Source organism: Ahaetulla prasina, chromosome 9 (genome assembly GCF_028640845.1).
Source record: "Ahaetulla prasina isolate Xishuangbanna chromosome 9, ASM2864084v1, whole genome shotgun sequence".
NCBI classification, from domain to species: Eukaryota; Metazoa; Chordata; class Lepidosauria; order Squamata; family Colubridae; genus Ahaetulla; species Ahaetulla prasina.
This window is the reverse complement of record NC_080547.1, coordinates 27,720,694-27,748,529: the sequence shown is the minus strand read 5'-3', so window position 1 is coordinate 27,748,529 and position 27,836 is coordinate 27,720,694. Positions and strand designations below refer to the sequence as shown.

Genomic DNA, 27,836 nt, shown 5'->3' with positions numbered 1-27,836 from the left:
TGGCTATAATGCTGTCTGATTTACACCAGAACAACTGAAGAAGGCAGAAGCTGAAATGCAACCTTCTTATTGTTAGTTAATTAAAAAAAAAACATTCATATTTTGACCTCCATGTTTGTTCAGGATCCAGAATAAGTAAACTAATTTAAAATGATACTTTAGCAGTCATTCAAGTCTGAATATTTATTTTCCCTTTTTTGTTTTTTAATGTAGTTTTTTCAGAAGATTCTTTCAGGAATAATTTTGATAGAGGCAATGAGAGCAGCAGTTTACTGGCTAACAGAATTTTCTATTGTATTTTTTCATTCTTTCTTTTGGAAAACTGAACGAGAGAGCAGTCCGCATATCTGCGAAGAGTGTGGGAATCAATATTCCTATTAGGTCAATATCTTTATGTACTCAACTCACCAGCATGAAATAAAATGCAAGATTTTTATGTCCTTGATAAACATTTCTGGAAAGTTTTGCATGCTGTTTTGTGCCTTGTGATTGGTTGCAAAAAGAGGTTGTCCTTAAGTCAATTTTGGAACTGTCCTTTTAGATATATTATTGATGTTGGAGTTTGGGCAGACATTTTGCTAAAATATTTCCCTTACAGGATACACAAAAATTTAACTTCTAAGGAGCAGTGAAAAGAAACTCGGAAATGAAGATGCTGTTTCCTAAGCTAGCAACTGAATGCTCCCTATGGCTCTTGTTAAAAGAGGGAAGAGAATCCCGGAAACTGGTTTTACTGGTTGTATTTGTGGCTCTGCTAGTAGACAATATGCTTTTCACAGTTGTGGGTATGTAGTGTTTTGGTTTGCTCATTCTTCTTAAATGTGGAGGCTTTTATTTTGCTTTCTCTCACGTAGCAGCTTATTTCAGCAGCCACTTCATAATAGTATCCATTGAATTTATTCAGAATTCCTCATACATCGTTCAAGGGGATTCTGAATAAAATAATATTGGCTGCCAGTTGGAATGATATTAGTTCCTGTATATATTTATTTACAAGCAGATAACCTTATTAGTTACAATATATACTTGTGTACCACACCCTATTTTTCATGGTACAGTATATTGGTTAAAAGTTCAAGGGTTTGCTTATCTGTGAATGGGTGTAGATGCATACGGAAAATATGGATGCTGTACTTTAAAAGAAGTGCCTTTATATATACTTGTGGATACGTCCATCTGTAAATAAGCCAAACACAATTTTTGGGGGTGCATTTTGGCACCTAAAATTTTCAAATTTATCCCAAGGTTTGTATTTGACTGCCATCATCCCAAACCTAATCAGATTGCCCTGCAATATAGTGAGTGTGTATGTCAGGGGTGTCCAACCTTGGCAATTTTAAGACTTGTGGACCAACTTCCAAAACTCCTCAGCCAGCCATGCACAATCTTAAATTGGCAAGGTTGGACACCTCTGTGTATGTGTTTGTGTGCATAGATTAAAAAAAATAGTTGGTAGAAAGCAGAAAGCAAATATATTTAAGATAAAAACAAAAAGTCAAACTTTTTTTTTGGCTGGAGAAATATTGCCTAGCTGTTCTTTTTTTTTCAGTGCCAATCATCCCTTCGTTTCTATATGCCGCACACAAAAATATCAGCCACTCTGCAATTCAGGCCACACTTCCCAAGGTTCCTGTGCCTTTTTCAGCTGATCCTTCTACTTCGGGCTTGTTGGACTATGACAACATCATTGTGACACTCTCAAGCCGTGATAGTCTAGCTAGTGTCAATGGGAGCCAAGAAGGAACAGTTGCCTCCCTTTTCCCCATGGATGCTTTGAACCATAGTTGTACAGATGGAATGGACTCTCTTTCAAATGAAAATGTTCGTGTTGGGCTGATCTTTGCCTCAAAAGCTTTGATGCAACTCATAGCAAATCCCTTTGTGGGACCCTTGACCAACAGGTAGGTAAGTTTTTAAGCAAACAAATCAGAAAGACTTTCTGTACTGCAACACACTCAATTTGCAAACTTTCCAAATACTCAATAGGAGCTAGTTTCAGCTAGCGGTTAAGCATCAGGTTAGCAAACAGGAGACTCTAACTTCTAGTCTTGCCTTAGGCCAGTCACTTATTCTTGGCCTTAGGAAGGAAACAATGGCAAGTCACTTCTGAAGTCTTGCCAAGAAAGAGCTGGCTTCATGCCCAAGGCAGGACTTCTTGTTATTTTAGCAAAAACTGGGGAGGTTCCTATCTGAGATGCTTTTTCAAACTATATTTCTGCCCTCGACCCATATTGCTTTTATCTGACCCTTATCTTGCACCTTTTCCAGTGTGTTGTCCGGATAATCCATGCATGGGTAATCTCCTATCCAATTGTCAGAGACTGAGTGAATATATTTTTGAACTATTTAGCCATGCCTCCTGCTTGGTAAGCTCCAGTCTTTTTCACTCAGTCCAAGGGAAGAGATCTGAGTTGGTTTTCCCTGACAATTTCATAGTCAGATTGGTTATTTTTGGAATATTTTTTTAAACAAGTTTTTATTGATTTTTTAGTTTCCCCCCTACACACATACATAATTTATGAACAAAGTATTGGCCATATCATATCTTAAACAATTCAATATATTCAAATATATGTTACTTAGTTGCATTTTTTGCCAAAATATTCTTTTTTCATAGTTTTTATTCATTTCCTAATATTTTCGTGCTCATTTTATTAAGTGGCATCTTCTTTCGCCCTCAAGTTCTAATTTCTCCATTTTTACTTGTATTCATTCCCTTTCATTCTTTTTTTTTAACTATTTCAATTTTTATCCTAATATATTCAAATATATTCGGGGTTGTCTTTCTTCCATTTCATCTTTTCCTTTTCACAGCAGTCCTTTCTTCTCCTTTCGCTTTTTTCCCTCCCTCCTTTCTTCCTCCCTCCTTTCTTCTCTCCTCTCCTACTCCTTCTCTACTTCCCCTTCCTTTCTCCCCCTCACCCTACTTCCTCCCTATCTAATCTTCTCTCCTACTCTTATTTCCCCTACCTTTCCTCCTCTCTTCTTCCCTTTCTTCTTTCTCTCTCCATTTCTGTATTTATTTTCAATATTTCTGGTGTCCAGACAACCCCGATTTTCTCATTTATTATGCATATTTCTCAAACCTCCCCTCCTATATTTTAGTTATTAACATTGTCTTCATCTTGTTCCATTTGTATCATACAATCAATTAATGCAACTTTCCACCTCTTATTTTCTTAATGTTTTTGTTCACAATTCAATACTTATTATTTTCTTCCAATAGTGTACATCATTTACTAACATTTCAATTTTATTCCATTTTACATCTTAATTTCAATCTTTTTCACTTATAAACCATACTATCTTTCACATTTCATCTGCTGGCTTTTCCATTCTTTTATATATTTAAAATTTATTTCCTTACCATCAACTTTAATTCTTTCTCATTCCATGTATTTTTAGATACAAACAGAAAAAGAAGACATATATCCCATTATAGGTTCCACATTTAATTTACTTCTCCTCCTTCTCCTTTTTTTTAATTTCCTTCATTCATTTCAACCTTTTTTACTACCTTTTTACAATAATCCATATATTTCTTCTAATTTCCATTAGTTGAGAAAGAAAAAAAAGAAAGTTTCTACCACTATTTTAGTTTCTTTTCTACTATTCATTTTTCTCCTTCTTTTAACCATTTTCTTTCAGTCTCTCCCAGATCTCATCTCTTGATATTTTTCTCCCTTTCTCCCATTCTTTCACCTTCTTCTTTCACTCTTCTTGCATCCTCTTTTTCACCTTTCTCTGGCTTTTACTCAATTACCCCCCTCAATTTTTCTCTTTCCTCCTCTTCTCTTTATTCTGTCACTGCTAATCCCAGTGTAATCATCTCTTTTTTTCACTCTTTTAACTCAATCTTTTCTTTTTTCCCTTTCTTTTTTAAAATATCTTTCCCTCTCTCCATTTTTATTTTTTCATTATCAATCCCAATATGATCATCTATATTATCCTCACTCATTTCTTTTTCAACATTATTTGTTGAAATTATATATTTTTGTTCTTGTTTTCTCATAATTATTTCATCATTTCTTTTTTTATTTTTAAGCCACAATTCTGCTTGTTTGTTCCCATTAAAAGACTCTCGCACCAATATCTTTGGAATATTTGAACTACACTGAATCTATTTGGATTTTAAAGACATATTTCTTCTATCAGGCAAGTTATTTGTGTGCTGCTGGTGGCTGGTGGGCTCCAGGCTGGGGCTCCAGGCTGTTTTCCCACTACCCAGGAAGGAAGGAAGCAGCTATCTGGAGTTGTTCTTCTGCAGAACACCTCTGTGTTTGTTTAGCTGCCGGTGGGCTGGCTGGCTTTTCTCTGTCTATCAGAAAAAGCCTTCCCCCACCTGTAATCTTCATTGTGGGAGGCTCTGGAGTTGTCCCCGGTGTTCCGTGGCACACTCTGAGGTCCAGGAAGGCTTTGAGGCACTGAGAGGGCTTTTTAGCTTTTGCGCCTTTCTGTTTGCTGGCTGGGGAAGCAACTGCAACCGATCGATATGGATTCTAAGACTGAGGCCGTCGCCAGCCACCGTCCAAGAAGCCATTTCGAGGAGCTGGAATCCGCTCCTTCAGACGTGGTAAATGACTCCTGGCTTCAAGCTCCCATTGGCGGTTGTCTCCAGTTATTTCATTAGCATTGGCAGAATTTAACGACCAATGCCTGGGTGCTACGGATTGTGAGGCATGGCCTCACCTTAGAATTTTTCTCCAGCCTTCCCACTCATTTCTTTCAGTGTCTAGTCTAGTCTCTTGGAATCCTGTCAAGAGGCAACTCATGGAAGCCGAAATCAGTCATCTCTTAGACGTAGAGGCAATAGAACTAGTTCCAGTCGCTCAAGAGAGGACAGGGTTTTATTCCACCCTGTTTCTTGTGCCAAAAAATTCAGAGGGCTGGAGGGAAATTTTAAACCTAAAAGATCTCAATCGTTACATCCTTTACAGAAGGTTCAAGATGCAATCCCTCGGGTCAATTTTGAGTTGCGTCTGACAGGTGACCTCTTACAATTAGTAGACCTCAAGGAGGCGTATTTGCATGTGCCAATACATCCGATGCATCGCAAGTTTCTCCACTTTGCTTATGCCAACAGGCATTTTTAATATCGGGCAATGCCTTTAGAGCTTTCTTCAGCTCCCAGAACCTTCACAAAACTGTTAGCTGCAGTGGCAGCTTCTGTCAGAGGGATTCCAGTATGTGTTTTGTGTTACCTGAATGACATCTTGCTCCTGTCAACATCACAGTTGCAAGCAACACAGGACAGAAAGATCCTTCTTCAAGGGCTTCAGCACCACGGTTTTTCTCTCAATTTGTAGAAGAGCCATCTACATCCAACTACACGCATTCTTCATCTAGGTGCGGTAATAGACTCAATAAAAAGTCAGGTGTTCCTGTCACTGGAGAGGATCTCCAGTCTCAAGGAGTTGGTGTTGCAGTTCTGTGGCAGCGTCATGTTCCATTGACCCAGTTGTCACAGTTACTAGGGAAGATGATTTTGTGCATCACTATCATTCCCTGGGCCTGACGGCATGCTCGCCCTCTGCAGTGGTTCCTGTTGCCATTCCAAAAAGCAGGGTGCAGCAATTCCAGGACAAAAGTTCTACTTCAGCCGCAGGTGCATCTGTTCTTAAAGTGGTGGCAGTCAGCAGTAATTCAGAAGGGGTGTCTATTTCTGGAACAAGAACGCATCACAGTGACATTGGATGTGAGCCTTCTCAGTTGGGGAGCTCATCTGGATTCACAGGGGTGCAAGGCAGATGGACGGCGGTGGAAAAAAAGAACAGCATCAACTGGCTAGAGTTGAGGGCGGTGAGATTTGCTCTCAAGCACTTCTCTTCCACAGACAGGTCAACATGTGTTGATTATAACGGACAACATGGCAACAAAGGCACACATCAACTGAGAGGGCAGTACTCGTTCATAGCTCCTCATGGAGGAGGCAGAGAGACTAATGAGCTGAGTGGAGAAATACCTCTGTTCTCTGAAAGCAGAACACATCTTAGGTATTCTAAACGTTCAAGCAAATTGGTTGAGCAGGGCACAACTAGACCCTTTAGAATGGCAGCTTCATCCTCAGCTGTTCCAGGAGATTGTGAGGAGATTCAGTCTCCCCATCATAGATTTGTTTGCTCATCAGGGCAAAAGGCAACTTCCATGCCTTTTCTCTAGGTTTCCAAGTCTGGAGGTGGAGGGTTACAATGCCCTCAGATGTCCTTGGCCACGGGGTCTACTGTATGCATTCCTGCCCATTCCTTTCATCCCAAGAGTGATTTGAAAGCTACTGGCAGAAAGCGTGGAAGTCGTTCTGGTGGCACCGTATTGCCCTCACCGTCCTTGGTTTGCAGACCTAGTAGGCCTCTCAGTGGCCCATCCCTGAGGATTCCTCAAGATTGGATTTCTCTCAGTCAAGGGTCATGCTCCATCTGGAGCCTCAGTGGCTCCAGTTGACCATTTGGCACTTGAAAGGATCCTCCTGAGGAAGGATAACCTATCAGAAAAGGTAATTCAAGGACTTCCGGTTGGCGCCACCTTTCTCGCCTTTAAGGCACTCCGCACTGGATATCATAAAAGCCGGTGAAAACAGCGAAGAACAGCTTTAATTTCCCTCTCTGGTTGAAAGAGAGAGAATAGAGCACAGGTGGGGGGAGTGGTAGATTCCCCTAGGGGCTTTGTTTTTGTTATGCAAAGTCCCGAAAGGTTGAATCCCACAATCCTGCTTCAATCTCCAGTATTCAGCGCACTCCTGCAAAAGCAAGAAAAGAGGAAGGTGTCCACCTCTGCTCAATTGATTTCTTTTTGTGGATCTCTACATGCAGACGGAAGAAACACGAGTGAACAATTATTGGATTGCAAGTATTTTTGATTTCCTGACTTCCACCTTTTAAAAAGAGAAACTTTTTTCCCCCCTTGCTTTAACTGACTGTTTAAAATGGCGTTTGAGAGGAAGTGAAAGTAAAGCGAAGTAAAATGGAAAGGAGCAAGCTGCGTAACTAAGAATGGAGACTTTATCTTATTGTGTTGGACTGTGGACTGTTGGATTATATTAGTTTGTTTAAGTATTTCATAAGGGGATTCTCAGCAAGAACTTTGCCATGAAGGTTCTTTCAGAAGAATGGATTCGTGACTTTATACAGGATTATACAGAAATAATGTATTTAATTATTCAAAAATACGAATTGATAAAAAATGGGGATGGTTTGGATGAGAGCTTGGAGAAATTAACCAGTGTAATCGGTACTTGGAATATGGAATGGAGGTGCAAGCAAAATCGGATAAAAATGAAGATATGATCATGAATAAACAAAATGATGTAAAGAGGCTTTTTCTAAAAAGTTTAGATGAAATGCCTGAATCTGTCTTACAAGAGGCTGCCTCCCAAACCGGAAAAATTCACAGGATTAATGCTTTTCAAGAGTTCTCTTTCCGGACTAATGGAATATATGGCAGTAACTTGTGGATTGTTGGACATAAGGAACTATTAGGAAATATTATGATTGACTTTTTAAAAGGAGTAATGAAGGAAAGACAGAGACTAATGCATCAAAAAAAATGGCAAGAGATAAAAGTATTACCCTGGAAAGAAGTTTTTTTTGAAATATTAACAGATAAAAATATTAGCGTTCCTGAAAGACTTTACGTGAGAAAGATCTGGAAGAAATGGATTGATTATATGTTTCACATCTATCATAAAAGACTAGGACTAAAGTTGAATAGATATTGTAATTTCTTGTATTGAAATTATATAATGTGTTGTACTGAATTGCAAATAGAATATTCTCAAAAGATCTTACGTAAGAAAGATTTGGGGGGGAAATTATATGGTTACAGAAATTATAAGGGAGATATTCTCTGAATTGGATTGGATTTTTACGCATTAGCTGGTTTTAAATATTTTAGGATTAATTTGTTTTATTGATTTATATATTTTATTACTGTTAATTGTTAAAAAATTTTTTTGAAGGATTTTGGTTATGTAAGGAGGAAGTCAGAGCTAGAGAGGGAAAATTGGTATAATAGTTTTGGGGGAATTTTTTTTTTTTAGCATATGTTTGTTTTATTTTTAACTATACCTTGTGTTTGTTCCGGGAAGTCAGGGGGGAGGGGGGTTTGTGAAGGGAGAGGAGAGGGGGGCTGGGGGAAAGGAGGAAAAAAATTTTTTTGTAAAACTTTTTGAATAAAAAAAAAGAAAAGGAAAGGTAATTCAAACCATGCAAGTGTCTAGAAGGGCTTCTACAAATTGTATTTATAATGCTTCCTGGAGAGCCTTCTGTCTGTGGTGTTCAAAGCATCACATTGATCCTACTTCAGCATTGATTCCGGATGTTTTAGAATTTTTACAAGGTGGTCTCAACAAGGGTTAGCCCCCTCCACACTTCGACGAAAGGTTGTAGCTTTGTCTACCGTTTTCACCAGTGATGCTTACCCAACGCTCTTGCAACATCCAAGAGTGCATTGTTTTCTCTAGGAAGCTACCAATCTTCGATCTCTGGTGGTGCATCGCTACCCTACTTGGGATATCCACTTGGTTCTTCAAGTGTTGATGGTTGCACCATTTACCTTTCTTCTGGCAATTACATCTGCCAGGAGGATTTCTGAGTTGGCAGCCTTGTCTATTAGGAAGGACCTTTGTATTTTTCATTCCAATAGGGTCATTTTACAATTGGATTCATCATTCATGCCAAAGATGAACTTTTGGTTTCACCAGGCCCAAGAGTTAATTTTTCCAGATTTTTGTCCTGATCCTCGTCATCCACTGGAATAGAGTTGGCACACATTGGATGTGCGGAGGGCATTATGCCGTTACATCAAGCATACATTGTCATTTTGACAAACGGAGGCTCTGTTAGTATCATTTCATCCGTCATCAATGGGGAAGAAAGTCTCCTTGTTGACAGTGGGCAGATGGCTGAAAGCATGTATGTCCATGGCATATGAACTCAAATCTCAGCCTTTACCAGGCAGAATTTTGTCACATTCAACTTGTAGTGCTGCAACTACAGCAGCTTGTGCCACACAGGCTTCTATTAGTGACATTTATAGGGAGGCTACTTGGTTGTCATTATTCCCTTTTATACATCATTATAAGTTAGATAGTTATGCTTCGGCCAAGGCATCTTTTGGACGTTGGATGTTACAGAGTGTACACTCCACCCAGGACCCAGGGTGTCGTGTCCCCCTCCCCCTCCGACGACCAGGTCAAGGAAGTCCGTCTCAAACGTGGCAACGAAGCCTCTGCAGCTTGCCAAATTCCTTCAAGGTTTATCAGGGCAGGCAGGAGTCCAAGTTGTGACTTCAGCGATAGAGTCCGATATCAGCAAACTAGATGAGACTTTGCTTGACTCAAGGTTGGAATGCCAAAAGCAGGTCCTTTATATAGGCTGTAAGGTGTGGCTCCATGATTCAGCATTTATCCAGGCCTGCCCCTCCCTTCCTTCTGCTGGCGTCGCCTCTCAGATCTCCAGAAGCGAGGATCCTCCCACTTTGATTTGTCTTCTGCTGTTTGGGAAAGGGAGGGGTCAGAAGGAGTAGGCCCGAGCAATTCCAATCCCTGGCTGGCTTCCTCTGACGGCTGAGCCAAAGGAACACCGGCCGTATGAGTGAGGTTTATCTGGCTTATTTGTTCACTCCTGGAATCCTCTCTGGGCATGGGGCCAGGGCCGGGGGCTGGAGGCATGACAGGCCGTTCATCTTCATTATCAGATGTCTGATAACAGGCATCTTCATTATCGGAGTCTGATAACAGGCCCAGTTGAAGACGGGAGGGGCCCGGCTGAGGAGAGGAGGGAGGACGAGTCACAACACAGGGAGTAGTCAGCCTCCTGCCCAGGGTCCATAAACTTGGGTATATCCCCATGCATGGATTATCTGGACAACACACTGGAAAAGGGACGTTGACTTTCCTGAACGTTGCTTTTCAGTGTGTTGGTAGGATAATCCATCCCACCGTTAGGCTTCCTCAGGTAGGCCTGTGTGTGTGTGGGGGAGGGGTTTCTTTCTGTTTCTCTTTACGGATCCAGGTTCTCTGGAGGATCGCGCCTCCGTGGAAAAAGACTGGAGCTTAACGAGCAGGAGGCATAGCTAAGCAGTTCAAAAATATATTCACTCAGTCTCTGAAAATTGAATAGGAGATTACCCATGCATGGATTATCCTACCAACACACTGAAAAGCAACGTTCAGGTAAGTCAATGTCCCTTTCCTTCCTATTCCTCAAGATTTCATCTTAAGCCTGTTACAGTTGCCATATTTGCAATAGGGCCTCTATGATGATTCACAACAGAGTCAGAAGACATGCGCAATGGCAACTAAAGCAGGCAACTGCAATCTGCTGTTTTAAAGCATCTCCAATACCTCATTTGATCTGATATTAGATCAACCTATTAGGAAATGAAAATTGTGTCCCCTACTATGATGAGTGCTCAGACACATAGAAAATCTTGTTTCCTTCTTCCTCCCGGTTATTCAAGAAATGTTGTGAAGTAGCTTGTGTTGTACAGTGAACTCAAAACCATTTTTTGGTCTCTGTAGGATAGGATACCATATCCCCATGTTTTTTGGATTTGTTATTATGTTCGTCTCTACACTATGTAAGTATGAACACCTACACAACATGTATCTCCTCTGATGTTGCTGGAAGTAGGTCTAGCCTACTAGACAGATGGGGGGGGCATGGTAGCTGTCTTCTATTGTTTGAGGGGCTGTCACAGAGAAATGGGGATTGAATTATTCTCCAAAGCATCAAGGCCAGGACAAGAAGTAATGGGTAGGAACTTGTTAAGGACAGATCCAATCTAGAAGTAAGGAGAAATTTTCTGACAGTGAGTAGAATTAATCAGTCGAACAGTTTGCCTCTTGGAGTTGCAAAGATTCCATTGCTAGAGGTTTTTAAGAATAAACTGGATAATTATTTGAGTGGGATGGTATAATGGTATAAGGTCTCTTTGTGCAGACGATTGGATTAGAAGACCTCTGAAATCCCTTCAAGTCCTCTTCTATGTTTGTGGAATAATATTGAATAGTTTTCATTCTGGGCAGGCAATCTAGAGTCCTGCAAATATTTTGGTCTCAAAACCCATAATACCTTTGCCTTAGTTATATTGACTACAGATGCTGAGAGACTAAAATATTAGAACATCTCAGTTTATTTCATCTTGATATTTGTCCAATATAATTCAATAAAATAATATGTAACTAGAATTTCAACATACTTTGTTTTTAAATGTAAATCGGTTGTTCTTGTTATTTTACTAATGACTGTTATTACTCAATTAGTCATTGAATGGATAACTAGCAGTTTCTGCTTTACTACTCATTTCCCAAAATAAAATCAGTGTTGGCTTAGGCTTCCATCAATTTATTTTTTAAAACTCTACATGAAAATTCCAGCATATGTATTTCTTCTCATCTGCATTGCCGTATGTAATTTGCCCCCTATATAACACTTTTTTCAAGTAATCTTCTCCTAATATAATTTTTATTCTTCCATTCATTTAACCTTTTTGTTCTGAACATTGGAAAAAAATCTGAAAAATGCAGGTTTTGGCACCTAAAGGTATTGAGGTTCATGAATTGCTTTGGCAAATCAGACCAATTCATAAACTGCAATCATCCATTCACTGCCAGGAGTTCAATCCTGATCGGCTCAAGGTTGACTCAGCCTTCCATCCTTCCGAGGTCAGTAAAATGAGGAGCCAGATTGTTGGGGGAAATATGCTGACTCTGTAAACAACTTAGGAGTGTAAAGCACCATGAAGTGGTATATACAGTAAGTCTAAGTACTACTGCTATTTAGCAATGAGGCAATTACATTCTCTCCAAAAATCCTTTTTTCAAAGCATCCATAATTTCAGTAATCTGATTCTGTGCCTTTTTCTTCCTTTAGTGTTTGCTTTTTCAAGGAGTTACACCTTCATGTTCATCGCTCGAGCGCTGCAAGGCTTTGGTTCTGCCTGCTCATCTGTTGCAGGTAAACATCCAGGACATAAACTGTTTCAACTCCTACCCTCAAAATGACGCTATAGAGCACTGCACACCAGAACAACTAGACACAAGAACAGTTTCTTCCTGAACGCCATCACTCTGCTAAACAAATAATTCCCTCAACACTGTCAAACTATTTACTAAATCTGCACTACTATTAATCTTCTCATCGTTCCTATCACCCATCTCCTCCCACTTATGACTGTATGACTGTAACTTTGTTGCTGGCAATCCTTATGATTTATATTGATATATTGACCATCATTTGTATTGTAAATGTTGTACCTTGATGAACGTATCTTTTCTTTTATGTACACTGAGAGCATATGCACCAAGACAAATTCCTTGTGTGTCCAATCACACCTGGCCAATAAAAAATTCTATTCTATTCTATTCTATTCTATTCTACATGCTGGAAGATATTATTAGCAATGCTATAGATCTTGCACAGCTGGGACAATATCCTGGAGGGCCAGGAGGCACTTATTTATTAATTAAATAGATTTATATGGCTGCCCAACTCACACTTGGTGACTATGGGCAGCATATTATATTAAAAATCAACAATACAACCCCCCCCCCCTCACTGCAGTGGTGATAAACATGATCATACAAACCTCACAATCAGCTCCGAATGAACCTGAAGTCTCCAGAATAACTGACAAAATTATGTCTTCAGGGCTTCCAGAAAAGTAGCAAGGAGGAGAGCCAACCTTATTTAAGGGGAATGATGTTCCAAAGAGAAGGAGCCACTACAGAGAAGGCCCTTTTTCTAGGCTCTATTAGGTCTACTTCTTTAAATAGATGGGACCTGCAACATTCCCTGCCTTTCCACTCTGATAGGTTGGGAGAATATTACATCTTGAAAGTGAAAGTCCTTGTTTAAATTTGGTATCTCCAGTGATGGACAGGAAAGTTGCCCACCTGGAATCTTTGTTGCTGTTCAGATTAGTTGGATGACCAAATATCTTATTCCTCGTTCTCAAACAAGGGACCAAGAAGGATATGCCTCCTGCAATGTATAATTTCTATATCAGTTCTACTTTACTTCTTGGAGAAAAGAGACTGGTGCTGAAATTATAAAAGGAAAATCTATTTATTGAGTTGAAAAGTTTGGGGTGATAAAAGAAATTTTAATAAAAGAAAATCTTCAATATTGGAGAAGGTTTGGGGAGGAACATTGGGGGAACATACTTTCTCCCTTATTACAGCTTTCACAACAGCTGGTGGTGAAGAACAGGGGGGGAAAGGAATTCCATAGACCATGAAGGTAGTCTCAGTCTTTCACTTCTGTACAGTGCAATAATGCTAACACTAACCAATGCCTGTTGCTTATTTCCAGCAACTCAAAACTGATTGTTGGCTCCACTCTGTCTCTGCCTGCAGGTCTGGGGATGCTTGCAAGTGTGTACCCCGATGACTGTGAGAGAGGAAATGCAATGGGAATAGCATTGGGAGGTCTGGCTTTGGGAGTGCTGGGTGAGTAAATGTACATTTAATACTGTTTAGGGCACCTAGGAACTCATGCAGAGTTCACTTCGATGCATCTCCCCAGCTGCTTCCCTTTAGGACTCTGTTCATTATTCAGCTCTCTTTGTCTTTAGTTCATTTCCCAACAGTTAAACTGGAAAAAGATAGATCTGCTATCCAGATGGGTCTCTTTGCATGTAAGCACAATCTACTATGGATTATTGCTTAGCATTCCTGGAAGAGAACAAGTGAAGATCGTTGGAGTGTAGATACTCAAGAGTAGATATTTCTAATAAGGTCACCCAAGGCATGAAACTCACTCTAGTTCCTCCCTCCCAAACACAAGTGGGGATCTGTATTGGGTGGCAAGGATATAGGATGAAACTGGAAGGTGATCACTTTAGTGACAATAGTAAAGACATCATTTTCAACCTGCTGGGAGAAGGCAATGATAAACCACTCCTGTATCTGACCAAGAAAACTAAATGGCTGGACAATATAGTGTCATATATTGGATGATGCTCAACATGCTACTGGGGAGAAGCTGAAGTTCTTTTGAAGTATTAGTGGTGCTTATAATACATATTGTTGGTGATATTTTTATCTGTTTATTAAATTTATATGCTGCCCATCTCACTGATAAGGCGACTTTGGTAAGGCTATGTTGATATGCAGAAAGAGAAAATCCAAACCTGCAAAATCAGAATTGCAATGGAAACATGAAATATTAGAAGCATGAACATAGGGAAGTTCAACGCAATCAAAGATAAAATGAATTGACCACACACTGACAGGTGTGTGAAATGATATGAATTGCAATAGGTTGGAACTGGAAACATTTAGTCAGAAGATCACACTGTGTACTACATAGCACAACAACAATGACAACAAAGAAGGAATATTGTAGCTTTGATAGTCAGAAAAGATATAGTAAAGACAGTTCTTGGCCATAATGTATAATCAATGGTCAAATACTATCAAGTAGACCGCATGGACAACCCTTGTCTAAGTTATCCACTGATACAGAAGACAAGGAAATTGATGAGTTTTATGGTCAATCACATCCTGTAAAGAAAGTGTGTTTTTATAGTTTGATACTATTGGAAATAGTAAAGTGGTTGGAGTGTTTGGTCTAAAAAACAGAAATGAAGCAAGAAAAGAACAGTTTGCTAAGCAACTAACCCCAAATGCAACATAGTCTATATTCATAGACTTGTTTATATGATGTGTGTCTCTCTTCATATTAGCACCACTGATATGTTTTTTTTGCAGTGGGAGCTCCATTTGGAAGTGTGATGTATGAGTTTGTTGGGAAATCATCTCCTTTTCTGATCCTGGCAGTCTTGGCTCTCTTAGATGGAGGTAAGTCATCCTTTGAAGTAGTCAGGTCAGGGCCCACCTTGAATCATTGAGTTGGAAAAGATAGCTTCAGCCACCAATTTTTTCTGTGAAGTAAATGCCACTGAGCATAGTGGGGCTTACTTCTTAGAAAACATCCTAAGAAGATGGCAGGGTCAAGGGAGAAATGAGCTACTGAACAGAAATAAGATTGAACATAATTAGTAGGAAAGATGGAAAGATATTTCTAAGCGTGAAATAATTATATTTCTGTTTTAGCTTTGCAACTTTGTATCCTGCATCCAACAAAGATTTCACCTGAGGTAGGGCAAAAATACCCATTCATGTTTCCTTTTATGTAGGTACTAAAATATTTTTACCCTACTTGTTGATGCAAAGTCTCTACACATCTATTTACTTTTACTTTTTAATGCAAAATAAAATGACTGTTTAAAAGCAGCAGTGTAAAATATCTTGAGTTATAAAATCAAGAGCAAAACAAGTATTTTACTCAAGCAAAAATATACCCTGTTTTCCCCAAAATAAAACATCCCCTGATAAGCCCAATCGGGCTTTTTAGCACATGGCAATAAGGCCAAGCGCTGATTTCAGAGTTCAAAAAAATATAAGACAGGGTCTTATTTTTGGGGAAACACGGAAGGAACTCTGAAAGCTGCTAGAAAAACAGGCTTTTTGCAACAAAACAAAACACAAAAGAAAACAAAACAACTCCAATTAACATCTTCCTCTGAAGCATATCTGTCTTCTCTATGTTTTCCAGAGTATCAAAGGAACGTCCTTGTTAACCTTGTTGTGGGATCCCTATATTTTGATTGCAGCAGGTAAATTTTATTGCCTCTGTTATGGGCATTTGGTCTTGAGGATACAATAACCACCATCTCAACTTAGCTTCTGTGGAACTGAGGTGGGTTTAGAAAATATTCTTTTGATCATCAGCATTGCTTATTGTTTCTGGTCCTGCCTGCCGGAAGAATAAAGCATGGTTGTCAGCCATATAGTTGAAGATGGTTTTACATCTCTCCAAGCCCAATGCACCCTACTTTTTCTATTGTCTCAGGTAGCAAATGTAGAATCAGAGAACTAAAGGGGGTTTTCTTAGGAGAAGAGTAGGCAGAGCTGGGGGCAGATTTAAATGGGACATCAGCCTAGAGTTGTTTTCTTTGCACAAATGGTCTAAGTCCAAACTTCTTGAATTCTCTTGACTCTTATCTAGTATCAATTTAGTGCTGAACATTAGTTGACTAGATTCTTGTGTATAGGGTTGACCAATAAATCATCTTCACTGCAACTTAACATATGGTCCTGATTCTTTGCACCTAACAGTATTAGGTCATTGCATGCAGTACAGATTTCCAAATTAATTGCTGTCTAACTTCTCATTCAACACAGCCAATAAATGTGAGCTCAGCCTGTGTAGAAGGTTCCATTGTCAAACTAATAGAAGAATTGTAGGAAGTTCTTTCTACAATTCTCTCTGCTTGAAAGGCGTTATTTCATATTTTGCATTTGCTCGCTTGGGCTAAAGTGAAGTCTGCATTTCTTGGTCTTTTTCTCTGGGATAGCCTTTAGTTACTGAATAAGGGCTCTCATGCCCATGCTCACTTGAGGTTTTGCAAGTCCAAGAACATATCAGTTCCCTCCATTCCTCATCACTGGCTTCCAATCTCCCAATCATGCCAAGAGGGCCTTTCTTTCCATCTAGTTTCCCCATGCCTTTCTTCAAATGTGCTGCTCTCAACTGCACACTTAATTGAGTTGGGAATCTGGCTGATGCTCTGCTAATTGATAGAAAACTCATAAAGGTTCTGAATCTTTTCTCTTCCTCCAGGTTCAATTTGCTTTGGAAACATGGGAGTTGCTATTTTAGAGGCTACTTTGCCCATTTGGATGATACAAACCATGTGCTCCCCAGAATGGCAACTTGGTAAGTTTTTAAAAGAAGTAATTTTCATAGGAATTGGATGGTAATAAAATATGTTTAGATTAATTTAGTTTTTAAATTTTACACTAAGATGCAAATTAAAATCAATTCAGGAGGACTTCAAAACCATTTGTGTTCCTTGGGATGGACTTGGTCTTTGAATGGCAAGCTGTAAACCATACTTCAAAAATAACATATGGGTCAGGAGTAAATAGGTTTGTTTTAATTGTGTTTAGTTAAATTGAAATTAAATTATTTAATTGAAATGAAAATACTGCTTGTAAAAAAGATATTTTTTCCTCTTCTGTCCAATGAAAAGTATTCAGTAGAAACTGTAAAGGAACTCTGGGACAGTAACTATATTATATCTTTTATGCATCAGTTTTGAGTAAGTTGGAAGAACCATAACTTTCTTCCTGTATGAAACAGGCTGAAAATGGGACCTGTTCATGCAGGTTGGCTGTTAGCCTCATCTGGACAGGAAATGCTATTATAAATTTCCTGTTTGGGCTGCAGCCTTGCCCAAACCACAGTAATTTTTCTAATGCTTATATGGATTTGTGTGTCTCTCAACTTTATTCCTAGTCTTGTATCTGTCTGCCTTATCTTTCAGTGTCATCTTGGCGGTAGCATCTATAGGCTCATATGTGCTGATGCATATGAGTAATGCAGTATTAAATTTTTAAAAAAGGGTCTTTCTTCGTCTATTAATGAAAACTGATACAGTCAAGAGAGAAAGCAAAAGAAAGAGTGAAATCTGGGCCTATTTTTATTGAAGAGTTCCCTACTGATTAAGGAAAAAGCTTCTTTAGAGGCAGAGGGTTGGTGATTCAGCATACAGCAATTATGTGCCATCACAGAGATGGAATAATGAGATGAAATAACTGTGTTGTTCTGTAAAAGGCACTGAAATTGAATTTATGGAGGACTAATGCTCTCAATAACACTTTCTGCCACAACTATTGAATTGCTACTTTGGCTTAGCCGAATGATTGAGGGTTGCTAATCAGTTTTAAGGCTGGCTAAAGCTAAACAGCCAGGAGAAACTCTTGATAAGATGGAGGGTTTTTGAGGATGACTTGCCACCTTCTTTATACCTTTCTGGAAAAACAGAAAGGGGGAGATGGGTGAAGTTGTTATCAAGAGGATGGCAAATATGGGGATGATGGTAGTGAAGGGGTGCCCATTCTGAGACTGGAGACATATCAATGCAAGACAAAGTTCTCCACAATCTTTCTAGACCTGTGCTCCCCTAGTTTTGTAATATTGTCCCATTATTTCTTTCCTATATCCATTCTCCTTATTTTTATATCCCTTGATATTTGCTTTGCTCCACTTGTGCATGGCATCTTTGTTTTATCCTGAATGCCTTTGGTAGAATCTACATTGATTTTCTTTTTTAAAAAAAATCTAACAATAAATATGTGGATCCCCAAGTTGTAAGAATCTGAGCAGTTCCTCTGATCATTACCAGAAGGAACATTCTGTGCAGTACATTAATCATCTAAAGATTGCTGATAAAACTGGTATTTCAGGACCTTGGAGAGGTCAAAAATGATAACTTGCATTCACAAAATATAGCAGAAATTTAAGGTGTCTACTATGGCTGGAGTCTATCCTAGCTTGTTCTCCCAGGTGCTTCCCCTTTCCTGAATAGACTTGGGGTGGGGGAAATGGAGCAATGTTTTGATATTGAGCCAAATAGCACACTTATTTATTTTTTTGATTTATAAAACTGTGCATCTTATAGAAGTGACTCTAAGTGATGTACCCAGATTATGACCATCACCACAACATATAATCCATGTCACCCTGATTAAAACAACAATAACAAAAGACACATCACCAATAGAAATTCTTGACCCTTGTCCACCACTTGTCATTGTTTCTTGCACAGATGTACAAATCCCTGCTTTGTCACCACATTCACTGAGTGACCCTGAGCCACATTTTCTTTCTTAGTAAATTCTAATCTACCAAGTAAAGATGAAGATAAAATGAAAATTGAACCAGGATGAATTTCATGGAAAAAGGAAAGCCAAAACATGTATTAGTTTTGCTTAACAATTGAAACAGCAATGGATGAGATCCAGATTTAATGTCATTTAGAGCAGACTCATTGGGGGGGAAAAACTTTCTAGTGGTATCTCCACATTACTCAGATTATGGTTTTTTTCCCCTCCAATGGATGGGGAAGTTAGGAATTGCACTTCAACACCATCTCAGCTATAAAAGAATCATATTTCCTCATATTCAAGGATCTGCAATCCACAATTATAAATAGTAGAACACTTTTGTTTGTTTCTTTAATTAAAAACCTTATAATTTTATACAATGGCTCTTCAATATGAAATGTAAATACATTGAAAAGATATGCTGCAAAATCAGGTTGACATTATTGGCTGACATTTACACACTGAGTAGTTTTGAACAACTAATACATTTTTAAAAATTTGTTCAACCTGCTGTTTCTTAGCAAAATGAAAAGAATGTAAATTTCCCCAGAGGACCTGCAAAACAATTAAAAAATCTATAGGAAATTAAACATCAAAGTTTCTATAACCCATTCTGTCATTTTCAGGCAAACAGAGATACTTGTTAACATCTGTCATCTGCAGGAGAATAAATTAATGATAAGCCTGTCAAATATTTGATTTTGGTTCAATTATAACTGCAAAGCAAATTATTATTTGATTGGTGCAGCATCTAAAGTAGAAATGAGGGAGGAAGGGACAGTAGGTTAATGCCTTGCAAGGACCTGACCATGAAACTTGTTTTGAATACAATGGATTTTATGAAGTATTAGATTAATTTTGTAGTTCAGCCAGGAAGTAGCTATCTCTTAGCAACTGGATGCTGCCTCTAAAGGTTGAGTTGAATTATCATGCTTAGTATCTTTTGTTAGAACTGAGCTCCATACATTGTCTACTTTCAACTGAACACTGAGTTTCTTTATAGGACAACCTGCAGTGACACTCTCGTTCCTTATTTTTGTTGAAGAATATGTCTTTTGCATTTGACTAATTTGTGTACAGACACACAAACACACACATACACAATAGGATTCTAAGCAAAGGATCAGGAGGGACTTCTGTCCTTGGAAATGCTGTGATGCCTTCCTTTCAGTTTTCTTTTGTTTTACAGGTGTAGCTTTTCTGCCTGCCAGTATCTCTTATCTAATTGGGACCAATCTCTTTGGGATACTGGCCAATAAAATGGGGCGGTAAGTAAAGAAGTTCAATAGATTTTTGAATATTGAAGTATTGTGAACTATTGTTGCTGTCAGATCCCTAATGTGATATTCAGGGGTGAAATTAAAATTTGTTACTACCGATTCTGTGGGTGTGGCTTGGTGGTGGTGGGGGTAATGTGACTGGGTGGGCATGGCCAATTTTTTTTTTTAACTTTTAAAAGCATTTTTTCTACAGCCTCTTTGGCTGAAGAGGGTGTAGAAAAAATGCTTCTAAAGGGTTCTGACGATCCCAGCTGAGCTGCACGATCATTAAAGGCTTTTTTTTTACTTTTAAAAGCATTTTTTCAGCAGAAGAAAAAATGCTTTTAAAAGTAAAAAAAAACCCTCTGATGATTGCACGGCTCAGCTGGGCATGGGCGGTGGGGTGGGGCAGCGCAGGGATTTTTGCTACTGGCTCTCTGAACCTCCCGCTGCCATCGCTACCGGATTGTGTGATCTGGTCCGAACCGGGAGCATTTCACCCCTGGTGATATTGCCATTCATATCGAGAGGTGGGAAGCATGGGGATAAGCTGTATTTTTATAACCTTTTTCCTGGTGTCTAAGTGCCCTGCATTATTCTCCCCTTTTTGGGAATGTAATAAGGAGGGAGGGCCATGTGGATTGTTTCAGTTTGCTGAAGGTGGAAGAAGATCCTGGGAATAGCTCCTTATCTGTTTCTCAAGATGGCCGTTACAATAAACATCTTCACACCTGTGGATTGGCTAAATCCACATTCAAACAGGAGGGAGGGATTCTAAAGCTCTATTTCTAACTGTGTAGTTTGGGAGGGAATTTAGAGTCTGCTTTGCCTGTTCTGCTATCACTTCTTTTCAATAAGAGGTTCCTTTTGAAATACCATGTTTGAAGAGTCTATACTTTCTTGGGAAAGGAGGAGAGGCAGATCCATACAGTTGCATCTTTGTATTGTCATGGAGAAGAGAGTGATTCTTGGGAGTGTTTCCTTTGTGGCTAGTGCTTTCCTACTTGAAAACCATCACGGATCCGCTGTTAGACCCCTTGCAATTTGCATATCGAGCAAACAGATCAACAGATGATGCTGTTAATATGGCTCTGCACTACATCCTACAGCATCTTGAGTCTCCAAAGACCTATGCAAGGGTCCTTTTTGTAGACTTTAGTTCAGCATTCAATACTATCATTCCAGACATTCTTCTAACTAAGCTTAAACCAGCTACAGGTACCGGAACAGACTTGTAAGTGGATCACAAGCTTCCTAACAAACAGGAAGCAGCAGGTGAAGCTAAGCAAGATCACATCAAATACCTGTACAATTAGCACAGGGGGCCCCCAAGGCTGTGTGCTCTCCCCACTTCTCTTCTCTCTGTATACCAATGACTGCATCTCCAATGATCCATCTGTTAAGCTACTGAAGTTCGCAGATGACACAACAGTGATTGGTCTCATTCGAGACAATGATGAATCCGCATATAGACGAGAGGTCGAACGACTAGCCTTGTGGTGCAACCAAAACAATCTGGAACTGAACACACTCAAAACCGTAGAAATGGTGGTAGACTTTAGGAGAAACCCTTCCATACTTCCACCTCTCACAATACTAGACAACACAGTATCAACAGTAGAAACCTTCAAATTTCTAGGTTCTATCATATCACAAGATCTAAAATGGACAGCTAACATCAAAAACATCATCAAAAAAGGACAACAAAGAATGTTCTTTCTGTGCCAATTCAGTAAGCTCAAACTGCCCAAAGAGCTGCTGATTCAGTTCTACAGAGGAATTATTGAGTCTGTCATTTGCACCTCTATAACTGTCTGGTTCGGTTCTGTAACCCAACAAGAAAAACACAGACTTCAGAGGATAACTAGAACTGCAGAAAAAATAATTGCTACCAACCTGCCTTCCATTGAGGACCTGTATATTGCATGAATCAAGAAGAGGGCCATGAAAATATTTACAGACCCCTCGCATCCTGGACATAAACTGTTTCAACCATTACCCTCAAAACGACGCTATAGAGCACTGCACACCAGAACAACCAAACACAAGAACAGTTTTTTCCCGAAGGCCATCACTCTGCTAAACAAATAATTCCATCAACACTGTCAAACTATTTACTGAATCTGCACTACTATTAATCTTCTCATAGTTTCCATCACCAATCTCTTTCTATTTATGACTATTACTTGTTGCTGGCAATCCTTATGATTTATATTGATATATTGACCATCAATTGTGTTGTAAATGTTGTATCTTGATGAACGTATCTTTTCTTTTATGTACACTGAGAGCATATGCACCAAGACAAATTCCTTGTGTGTCCAATCACACTTGGCCAATAAAAAGTTCTATTCTATTCTATTCTATGATGTACAGAAGAAAAAAAATCAGGATTTAACTCTATATCTATCTATCTATCTATCTATCTATCTATCTATCTATCTATCTATCTATCTATCTATCTATCATCTCCATCCATCCCTAACCCATCTACTTATCTATCCATCCACCCCGTATTTATCTATCCTGCATTCTTTAGCTTGCCTGCAGTAGAATATCTACCTACCTACCTACTATATCTACCTACCTATTGGTTAGAATTCCACAGAGATTTATTGCAGGTATTTTAGGACACTTCTGACAGGGGACTATTGCTGATTTCTGCAAAAAAGGATATCCCAATATTTATGGCTTTATTGAATTTGCAAGATGAAACTTTCAAACAGCCTTCAAAACGTTTGATATTGTTTGTTCATTGCTTTTCTTGGCAGCTGGCTGTGTTCCTTGATTGGAATGATGGTCATAGGAGTCAGCCTCCTTTGTGTGAGTATGACAACATATTGCATAACCCAAAATTGGAGAAACCAAGCAAAAAATCTTAATTCCAGCTTAATATCTGCCAACATTGTTGCAGGTAGCACAGGAATTTCAAAGAGGATAGGGAGGTGGCAGCCTGCATCCTAACAGAATTTTATGAGAAAAGATATATACAAGTAAACAATGGCAAAACATGGGAAAATTGAAAAGTGAAGGAAAAAAATTCCTCCCACACTTTCACCCATTTCTTGTGTGATTTTCCCATCCTATGCCACCAGTTTCTTCTCTGGACCTTCATGGTTCTAGTCTAGTGAACTCCTTCAAATGAACTAGAATCTGATCTGGTTAGGACATAAACCTAGCTAAGCAACAATATTTTATTCTGCTTAGTGTCTTATGCAAATCTACTTACTATAGTTTAGAAACCATGATTTATTGTGTACTCCAGTTAGTTTTATTAAACCATGAGTAAACAAATCATATCTTGGTGTGATGTGCCAGGAGATCCTCAGGACCAGGAGTGAAATGCTACCGATTTGGCTGAACTGATAGCGATGATGGTGGGTGGTTCGGAGAACCGGTAGCGATGGCAGCGTGAGGCTCCACCCACCCGCCTGGTTGTCATTACTTCCTGGTTTTAACCAGGAAGTAACTTGTTTTTTACCCTCTGTGCATGCGTAGAAGGGTTTGCACAGGCGCAGAGGGTGCGCGCACCTGCACACACTTCCGAACCAGCAGGGAAGGTAAATAGATTTCACCCCTGCTCAGGACTGATAGAAAAGTACACTTTGAGGGTTTTCTAAAAGGTTTTAAGATGACTTCACCTCATTCTGTTTAATAATTGAATGTTGTATCAATATTTCTGCTGCCAGGGTTCCAACTGATAAACCCAAGCAAACAAGCACTGTTGAGACGATCCAATCTCTTAATGCACAACTTTATTGACTACAACATTTTGGCACAGATTGAAAGCAAAACTAGCTCTACTTTATTCCTGGGGTTTTAGCATAGTTAAAGAATAGTTTCTTCACTCCCCTTCCATCTTGTTGTCACCTGGAACTGGCATTCCAAACCTAGTTTTTCCTCCCCCCTAGTTCTGTGGCAAGCTGAGAAGCGAAAATGGCTGCAACAGCATAATCATGCTTTGAACTTGACACCTTAAGTTTTCATCAGAAATAACAGTTACGATTTCTGAGCTTTAATCCTTTCTCTTGTGCACCCTAGATTCCCCTGGCTCATAATATCTATGGACTCATTGGACCTAACAGTGGACTTGGTTTTGCCCTTGGTAAGATTTTCAAAGACTTGATAACCTGTGACAAACCATTACAGGGTAATTATCGTCAGTTAATTTTACTAGGTACAGATGGAACTGAATTGTTGTAGAAAAGGAAGTGAAACTTTCCTGCAGTCAAGCCCAGCTGAGTGATTTTATAGGCACACTAATTCTTGGCAGAAGATTTTACAATGGGGGTGGGGAAGAACCACTATTCTGAGGTTCAAAACTGAAGGGAGTACAATGTATATTTCAGATTGTTTGGCATGGCTATTTCATTCCAGATTTAGGGAATGCAAGCATATTTTGGAAGCATCATGGCCTGTTGTTCATGAAACATGAATGGGGGATGAAATGCTATTTTTATCAGATCGTTATGTTTTATTTTGCGGACAGGCATGGTGGATTCATCAATGATGCCTATCATGGGATACTTGGTGGATCTTCGCCATACTTCTGTTTATGGCAGTGTCTATGCCATTGCTGACGTGGCTTTCTGTCTGGGCTTTGCTATTGGTATGGACTAATATGCATCATAGTGACATAAATTACCTTTTTGTTTCATCTGTATGCTGACAATTCCTAGAAGACTAATTGACTAATTGTTTATTTACAAAAATAAGCTTTTTCTAACATGTACATGATAGAAAAAGAACGAAAGCAAAAGCCAGATTTAGTTATGCTTCAAGGAGACTCATTCCAATCAACACAGAATGTTATCATCCATTTTTTAAAATGGATTTCAATCAGTTTATGCATGCATCATTAAGTCTTGGTCTAACTGGAGAGAGAGGGGGTGGGTGGGATGGATGTTTAGTTAGTTAGAAGTAAGTTTGTAAATTTTGAATTGATAAGATGAAATTTGCTGGAAGACAGAGAAGTGGGAATTATTATGAATTCTTTACTGTGTTTATTACATCCTGACATTCATACAGGAACTGAAAGTGCTATCTTTCCTTCAATTTCCCCACACAAAAATAGGCTGGGCAGAGAGGGAGTGATTGGGCCAAAGTCACCCATGTTGATCCCACGACTGAATCTGGTCTCCTTATGCTTAGAATCTTTACCAGCTGTTTGAAACATGAATTCCTAAAGGAGATCTGCACTTCAGCACTTTTATAGCTTTCCCCAAATTGCTGATTCTTCTGGGCAGCACATAGATGCCGCCGCTTGATTGCGGCATTTACTTTTTTAAAGATTGGTGATTCTTTTCTCAGAAAGAATCCTGAACCCTAAATCCACTTCTAAGTGGATTAAAAAAAAATCAATTTTAAAATCAATTTTTCTCACCTTTTAATTTTCTGCCAAAAAACAAGCCAATAACTAACAACACTTGAAAACCATGCTGTGTTAGAGAGAAACACATTTTAAAAGCAGAGAATCACTGCACAGCCTGCCTCTACCTCCTTCATTGACTAAACTAAGGATAGTTCTCCACAGTCAGAATAATGTATTGTTTTTGACAGGTCCTTCTACAGGGGGTGCTCTCATACGAGCCATTGGCTTCCCTTGGCTCATGGCCATCATTGCAGGGATCAACCTCGCCTATGCGCCTCTGTGTTGGTTTCTACGAAGCCCCCCAGCCAAAGAGGAGAAGATTGTGAGTTTGGATAAAAATGGGGTGGTGGTGGTTCTCTGGTGGTTGAACCCCAAGGGGAATAAAGAATAAATATCCAAAGGACAGTAATATTTATTTATTAATTATTAATTGATTAACCATTCTTAATTATTTTATTTTAATTATCTCTTAATTTTAAATAGATGTTAGGCCCATTCCAAGAATGGCGATAGAACAATCTAGCCAAGTTTAGTTCTTTATTTGCTTACATCATATAGAGAGAATCTCAACCTTTACCACTCTCATCGCAAAGGATGCACCCTTAGAGATTTTAAGGAATAGTTGTTCTAAATCCCTTCCTCTTTCCCCAATCCAGTTCTGGACCATGTTTTGTCTTATCTCATCCACTGCCTCCTCAAAATGTGCTCCCTCCATCCTGGGAAACTGCCACTTCACTATGATCCTTCACGCTGTCTCCCCCTTTGTGAACACAATCCCTCACACTTTGTTTTGCTTTTCCATTTGCAAAATACATCACAAATGATGACACACCTTTAATAACAATTGGGTTTTCCCCTGCGGTTTTGTTCACATTTTGTTTTCTTTCTTTCTTTTTTGAGCTGGCTGGTGACTGTCCTAAAGCAAGAGCCTGAAGTTCAACTTTTTGTCAGATTGTTCTTCCTTGTGGGAGGGTGGGTAGGTGGGCTGAGGAAATAAATGATTTTAGATGCCATAACAGATCCTTTGAAAAACAAATTTTAGATTGATATCACCATGGTGTAACAATGATGCTCAATATGGTCTTTTGCTTTCCTTCTCCCTGTCTCCTCTCTCAGGCAATTCTAAGCCAGGAATGTTCCATGCAGTCCAGAAGTTCCATCACTCAAAAGACCCTTCAAGAGTTCCCACTCACAGACAACAGTGATGAAGAAAATGAGACTGATTTCTAAAAAGAGGGATCCACTTTCCCCCCTCTTTCTCTCTTCCAAATCCTCTTCTATTAACTGTATCCTGTATTTTCCCTGGCAAAGTGCATTACTCTAGCTTGTTGAATGACCAAATAAGAAAAAACTCTGAGACATTTCTTTCAGAATGTTATGGCTGTAAGCTGTTTATTTAGGGAGTTATTTCTAGTTCTGAGAGGGAGGCCTACTGTACGTAGGCCTTCCTTCCCTCATCTCAGAACAATATTTGAAAGAACTTTTTCTTAACACTCTTAGCTGCTTCACTGCTTTTAACAGGAGCTTGCACAGCTCTCCATATGATTATTGGCACTATAGCAAAATATGCATTGCAAAAAGAGAAAATTGCCCTCAAATTGAGCTCAGCTTTTACATGTCCTTGGAATTTTCTCAGCAACAGTCTGAGATACATTTGTCCACTTCCCAATCAATTCTGCAGCCCAACCCAGCTCCAAGCATTTATTGGCAGGGTGAGGTGCCACTCTGCCAATAAATGCTTGGAGCTGGGTTGGGCTGGGTTGTTATAGATTGTCATGATCTCTTAGTGAAAATAAATGGTTCATGATGTCATTGTGTAAAATATTAGAAGTGCAAAGTCTGACATTTTTGACCTTCTCTCTTTCTCTTGATGAATGTATTTTATTTTCCTTATGTACACTGACAGCATATACACCAAAGACAAATTCCTTGTGTGTCCAGTCATACTTGGCCAATAAACAATTATATTCTTATTCTATTACAGATGCCTGTGTATAAGTGAGGCTGGAAGCATACTTGAATGTTAGAGGCAGCATTTCTCTCATTCTCAAACATTTTGTCTTATACAGATTTCGTGATATTTTGGGTAATCCCATTAAAGATATTTCTTAGTTATGTTTCCCTTTCCACTTTTACTTAATGGTATAATTCTGTTAATTTATTTTTTACAGAATACGGTATATTCTGTAAATACATAAATAAATGCATATTTATGCCCTCTTGTGGATGAATTGATCAGTGCAGGCTCATCAAACCTATGTTTGAGCTATTTGGTGAACTATAATCTTAAAACATGAATGCTCATCAAGTTAATGGAAAGCAAAGAAGGTATACTCAGAGGCACGCTCGTGCATTAATTTCTTTGGACTGCTTGCATGAGGAGCAGGGAAGGAAAGAACTATTATATTGTTTGTTCCTGAAATTTAAAAAAATACTTGTAATAAAATATGCTCAATCCTGTTGCCTTATGATTCCTTTACCAATTTGGCTTGAGAAGTGGCACAGCAGTAGGGTTACAAGAGATCTGAACAAG

General features: G+C 39.0%; 1 protein-coding gene across 1 annotated transcript; it reads left to right on the top strand.

Annotated features, from left to right (window-relative positions):
• The first annotated feature begins 646 nt into the window (after nucleotides 1-646).
• Nucleotides 647-26,965, top strand: SLC18A1 (solute carrier family 18 member A1). Its single transcript, XM_058194708.1, has 15 exons — nucleotides 647-785; nucleotides 1,550-1,901; nucleotides 10,517-10,575; nucleotides 11,871-11,954; nucleotides 13,355-13,447; nucleotides 14,711-14,800; nucleotides 15,056-15,099; nucleotides 15,558-15,618; nucleotides 16,626-16,721; nucleotides 19,863-19,941; nucleotides 22,704-22,755; nucleotides 23,974-24,037; nucleotides 24,422-24,541; nucleotides 25,492-25,625; nucleotides 26,420-26,965. The coding sequence occupies exons 1-15, from the start codon at nucleotides 647-649 to the stop codon at nucleotides 26,531-26,533; spliced, it is 1,581 nt and encodes a 526-aa protein (XP_058050691.1). The 3' UTR covers nucleotides 26,534-26,965.
• The last annotated feature ends 871 nt before the right edge of the window (nucleotides 26,966-27,836 follow it).

Coding starts and splice junctions, on each gene's coding strand:
- SLC18A1 (XM_058194708.1), top strand. CDS start 647: ATGAAGATGCTGTTTCCTAAGCTAGCAACTGAATGCTCCCTATGGCTC. Junction 786..1,549: donor TATGCTTTTCACAGTTGTGG/GTATGTAGTGTT, acceptor TTTTTTTTTCAG/TGCCAATCATCCCTTCGTTT. Junction 16,722..19,862: donor CTCCCCAGAATGGCAACTTG/GTAAGTTTTTAA, acceptor TTTGTTTTACAG/GTGTAGCTTTTCTGCCTGCC.